Below are 6,258 nucleotides of genomic sequence, written 5' to 3'. Positions count from 1 at the left end.
TTCAGCAGTTGTAAACATTTTAACCCATTAATCATCTATTTCCAATTCAACATAACGACTTGTAAATATTTAGAGTGGCGAGGGTGTGAAAGCGATAGCTAAATGAAAGGGAATAAGAAAAAAAGTTTGCGATTAGCGTTAATCGTATCGACGCCTCATGTTTACACGAACAAGCGGTACGCCAACCACTTTATACTCGTGCCTAAAATAAGACTGTTCATTTTTTTTTATATCGAAATATTAACATGCGGCACCGCTTGCATTTTTGCCTAAGCATTTTGATGAAGCAAGAAAAAATCAAAGTTTTTTTCAGCTGTCACAGTTCGCAGATGTTTTAAAAAGTTTTCCCTCGTTTTCTAAAATCGTGGAGATTTTTTCCTCCCATGAAAAAATTTGTGAAAATTTTTATAAGTCCACAACTTTTCATGTCTTAAAATATTCATATTTATAAGAAAGTGAAATTTAATGCGTAAAATATTACATGCGATAAAAAGTATTTTATTTATTTTTACCAAGTTGAACTCATTTATAAATAGCCCTTGTAAAACAACACAATCAAAAGACTGAAAATTAAACTTGAGATATTTTCTACGAACTGTGGTAGTGAATGAAAATTGCATGTAGATGAAAAATTTTTGAAGAATTTTTAAAGATACAAAAGGAACAATGAAGAATATTATTGTTAGAAGAAAAAAAGGAGAAAAAGTAAAAGAGCAACGCACGTTTCGTACGTAAAACGGGCCTACAAATTTACACAGGCCTATATTTTACCACAAAAGTATAATTAGTCTAGTTACAAATATTTATAAATATCTATGAATAAACATTATTTATTAATTTTAATAAATATATTGAAAAGAGCAGCTAAAAACACAAATGTTCGTATAAATATAAAAAAGCCGGCAGCTTATATATGAGTGAAAATTGGCTTTAAAAAAAAAAGTATATTTATAATGAAAAACCGCATCAACGAACTAAATACCTCCCCTTCCACGACTCTACGATGAATTTGAGTTAAATCGTGGTTTTTTACTAATGTACATAAAATGAAAACGCACCGTTTGATATAAGTAATTATTATTTATATACGTATATATAGTCACTTTTAATATAATTATTATATTTGTACAATATAGAATAATGTTATCTTTCGAGATCACTAATTGAAGAAAAAAATCGTGTGTGATAATATTTGTAAAACTTGATATCTAATAAACGATCTTACCTTCTGTACAAAAAGTTTTTATATTTATGCACATTTTTTCATCACACGATGACATCTAAAATTTAAGGAACATTTATTTCTGCTTTGAAAATCTCAATGTTTAGGATGACATAGTAAAAGTCAAGGATAAATTTCTGCAAGTCAGGTGAAAAAAGTTGCTGCATTTATTCAAATACTTTAATATAGTTATATCAAATGAAATGTATTCTATGTTGTTTTAAGATAGTGATAATCAGAAGAAAATTTATTTTTTCAATTTTGGCAAGTCATTTTTTAAGTGAATGAAGGCCAAATCAGATTACCTAAAACATTTTATTAGTTCAATATTTCCACTTATCTTATCACTGTTGCTGTGCGTGAGAGTAAAAAAAATATATATAGAGGATCCAGGATGACTTATGGTGGTGAGTCCATAAATTCATGAGCCTAAATAATTGAATGGTTTACGAATAACAAGAAAAAAAGGACATTTGTTAATCTTGATTTTCGTATATGTATTTACAATCATATTCCATTTATTATTTATTATCATACAAAAACTAATATTACACGTCGTGTAATATACAATAGGATCATCAGTAGTGTGATTAATAATGATTAACAATTATGATTGTTGTGCTTCATGCAACAAGAAACAAAAGGAAACGTTTACATTTTTGATATCGTGTTTTTTTTTTCTTTATTTTCCTAATCTCGTGACATCTCGAGACGATTTCACAAAAGTCACATTGTATTAGTTATATGTAGTGCACTATCGTTTAGGTAAGTACACAATGGATGGTTAAAAAAAAAAATATTTAAATTGACAAAATCCTCTGAATCCATTGTAGACCAGGAAAAAGATGATTTAACATCGTAACGTGAGATTTAAAAAAAAAGTTTCTTTGAAGCTCTTATTTCTTATTTATCAAATGGAAAATACGAGACTTGTAAAAATACGAAAAATAAGTGCTCAAGAGTTGGACGAGTTACTGAAAAATTTTTGTATTTTTTTTTTTTTAATATTGCTGTACGAAAATAAAGTATGATAATTTTTTTAGTATAAAAAACTTTTTTATTTTGTTGAAAAGTCGTTAAGAAACATATACATATTATATATACACTTTGTTTTAGGTATAAGAGTTGAAAAATTAAGTTGTGAGAGTAATATGCTTTAAAAGGTACGATTTTTTAAAACTATTACATAAAAAACATCATTATAACTTGCTCAAAGAAACTTTTCTATCAGTAGTCACTTGACAAACATATACATATGGCAACCCTGACTTTTAACATTACTTTTTTTTACTTGTAATCTCTAAATGAGTATGTACGTATACTTAAAATTTACAGTTTACATTTTTCGATTTTAACTCTAAACGTTAACGGAGAAAAGTCTTATATACTTTAACTCAAACTAAGATTATCATTGAAAACGCACGTTCACAGTCACTTTCAGATTTTGTTACGCTATGGATGAGTATCTCTTTGTATACTAAATTAAATCTAGTTAGATTTAATACAAGGAAATAATTTTTCTTTCATACAAAAAAACACTCATGCGCTCGACACAATAACTTGACAAATGTATTATACCAAACGTTTACAAAATGTGATGCACTAAATCATTACATGGTTTGAACGTTATAAAAAAGGCGTTGGTATTTTTTCTTCGTTTTATCAACTTTTTTTTAGTATCACAAAGGTTTATCTTAAAAAATAATTTTTTTTTACACAATATATAAGTATTTCATGTTCATTGTTGATTTGTGTCTGTGTAATCAAGCTATACAAATGATTTGTGTAATCGTTATGAATTTCAATACGCTAAGAATTGGTACAAGTAAGCAAAGTAGATCAATGAAATGGTCAAACTAATCAACAATAAATTACCGACATCACGATCGGTTTAAAATCTCATAGTAGGTAATCGATTGTAGGTGATACAGACGGTGTAGGCATGAGATTATCACTGTAGTCGTTGCTAAATTTTGCAGATCCCGAAGTAACTGCTGATGCAGTATTATACATAATATACTTAAATACTAATTTTTGGAAGCACACGAAATTTACCGAATAACTTGTTTAAAAGTGAAAAGAGACTTTTTAAATGATCAATTTTTGTATGTATGCGTAGTACAACGTGCTTATGGGAGAGATAATGTCACAGTAGTGCGATCGATACGTTTGCGTACACAAAAATTTACAATTGTTGAATAGATTTGGAAAAAACTACGTAAATTGAGTCATTAATTTAGGTCGGATAATTTCCGTCTTTATAAAGCACTGAATTGTTCTACTTTGCTTAGTCGTTCCCTTTTTTTAAAACTTGTATCCATACTCATGTGGTTTCGTATTATTGTGCCATACATGTTACTGTTACATAATTTTATAAATTATCACAAAACTATACAAACATTAATACTAAAAATCAATCTTAATACATATACAATATTTTTTTAAATGTATGCATGTAGGTATACTTAAGCTCATTACGAGTAACGTGTGTATATTTTACATGGCGTGAAAGTCGATTTTACCCACACTAACTTCTTAAATTTTATCAATCGTGGAGTGGTTTTTATTTTAACGGTATATTTTGAATAAAATATTATAGCGCACAGCTACAACTGTTAATAGTATATAGGTACCCATAGTTTTAAAGCCGCTTGTGCCATAACATTTTACACTAGTCATTAAATCGACAGCCTCTATGTTACATCATACGAGAATCATAGAGTTTTTCTACACCCTAAAAATTCCATAACAGTGACCAAAACTTGGTTTTTTTTTTTTTCAAGTTCTTAGAGACATTTTTCTTCGGTATTTAATTTTTTCAATTTTAAGGAACATTTAAGTTTTAAAATTTCACATAAACGATTGTAGAATATATTTTTTGAAACAGTTATTAAAATAAAATTAGTTTTCCGCAAAGCAGAAGTAATTATTCGACGTCAGCACATGTAAACGTTATTTTTACGACGTTACAGTTAAAATACGTGACACAACGCAGTGGTTCAAGACATTAAAATCAGGAAAATTACGTTACAAATGACATGGAGACTTGTGAGTTCGAAATTTTTAATCAATCATACCTCGCAAATTCTTGTACAATACGATTAGATATGAAAAAACATCATGAACAATATTACACTTGAAATTTATACCAAGAATTTTTTTCAGTACAGCCAGTAAATTTTTTATGCGAAAAAACAACACAAACGAATTTTTACCAAAATCATTTTGGAAATCGTGTGAAAAGTTTAAACTATCTCCAATGTTCCCAATAAATATTTGGCATATTTCAATGGGTGCCGAAAATTTTCCTCCGAAAGAATAAGCATTCACGGCATTGTAGTAAATACATCGTACTCCATTACTTTTAATATCATAATATTATTAACTACTTTTATCTGGATTGACGGTGCTTTTTTTTTTTTAACTTCTAGCAGTTATTTCATTTTAATACGTATTTAAATTCGCAACGGTACGAAAATTTTGAGATAAATTACCACACGGAAATATTCTTGTTTCTATAACATAGAGTGTCAAATAAAATTTGGAAAAAAACTTTATTGGAATATTAAAATAGTCTTTCGATTGTCTCATAATAACAGTTCGAATATAGAAGCGACACATATATGTATAAATGCATGTGTATTAAAAATGTTGTTTCAAAATTCTGTATGGATTTTTAAAGCGTGTAACTTTTAATGTACCTAACTAGTTCGACTTTGTCACCCGAACTTCCATCTTCAGTAAGAAAGTATCCACACTATCATTTGTATTACCTTGTAATTTTCTTATTCACCGATGTGCGTCTTATTATCTCATCCATACTTTCGTGACACTACTTTATTTATCTTTAACCTTTCTCTTCGTTTCATACGTTTAAAAACCTTTTTTTTAGGCTTTTCAAGCCGCAAAAACATGATTAAAATTTTTTGTTTTCCACAAAACTTTCACGACACTTCATAAATATAAAGTTTAAATTTAAATTTCTCTAGGGTAACGCATATCGTGGCATTCATGATGTATTTATCTATTGTGATTTGAGCTCAATCAATTTTACTTTATAATGTAAATTTAACATGAGGTGATGAATTTTGGAAACTGCGAGTATAGGCTCTTCGACGTTAGCGGCCCTCGTCCTCCTACCCTCATACATTGTTATTGTAAGCTCCCGGTGTACTTAGGTTCTTGAGTTAAAATCCCAAAACTTGGATGTACAGGTACCACCACCACTCGATATTACCACAATTTCGATTCGTGATTGTAACTTTTCTCACCCAAGACACCCACTCGCAATACACAATCTCAAATTTGAAAACTAAGAAGCATAAGGTTATTATTATTAAAGCACGCTTTCTCCCGTCTCGGAGCAAGAAACAAGCTTATTTTTATGTTTTTAGTATTTAATTATAAATGAGTATTTTTCTGTAGATACATATCAGTAGGACTTTTTTTCTTCCTCAAACTTAATTATTTCAGTGCGCTGACGATTGCAGTGCGAGCGCATGGCTTCCGTGAACGAGAGATGGGTTTTCTAATTGGATATTTTATATGGTATACTATTTCAAACACATATTTCAAGATAAAATCACACGGATAATCGAAAGGTAAACACATCGTCGTTTGATCGCGTCTTAAATAACACTTTGGTCCTCAAAAATGAGAAGAATAAGAATATAGACAAAGAACCGACCCTTTGAATCTCCAAAAGACCCTCGAGACACCCACTGATGTTTCGTCCATTGTAACTGCAAATACAAACTACTCACGCGTCGCAGCAGATGATTTTTCAGTACAGCCCATTGGATGCTTGTTGTTGTCTAATCTCACACAAAAATCCCTCTTCTATACGCTTCAAACGGTCCCCACGTTGAGCTCAGATCTAATGTGGCCTATGCCAAGACTACCGACGAGCAGCACGACCGCGGTGAGCAGCGCCGGCACGACCAGGGTCACACCGATGAGCATCTGGTAGACTATCGTCGCCGTAAGTGCCGACACTTTGACGCAGGCCGCCATAATCCCGAAACCAGTGCATCTGC

The 6,258-nt window shown here is 30.4% G+C and overlaps 1 protein-coding gene across 1 annotated transcript in view; it reads right to left on the bottom strand.

Annotated features, from left to right (window-relative positions):
* Positions 1-2,169: 2,169 nt before the first annotated feature.
* LOC106645929 (synaptic vesicle glycoprotein 2C) overlaps positions 2,170-6,258 on the bottom strand; it is an 83,948-nt gene continuing 79,859 nt past the window's right edge. The window contains exon 12 of the mRNA XM_089597837.1: positions 2,170-6,254. Within this exon, the coding sequence (XP_089453963.1) occupies positions 6,071-6,254 (184 nt within the window). The 3' untranslated portion in view covers positions 2,170-6,070. The remainder of the gene's footprint in view (positions 6,255-6,258) is intronic.

Source organism: Copidosoma floridanum, unplaced genomic scaffold (genome assembly GCF_036245765.1).
Source record: "Copidosoma floridanum isolate Cflo_tuat_1 unplaced genomic scaffold, Cflo_Japanese_pri ptg000040l, whole genome shotgun sequence".
NCBI lineage: Eukaryota > Metazoa > Arthropoda > Insecta > Hymenoptera > Encyrtidae > Copidosoma > Copidosoma floridanum.
Note: the sequence above shows the minus strand (reverse complement) of the source record. Positions and strands in the feature narration are given on the sequence as shown.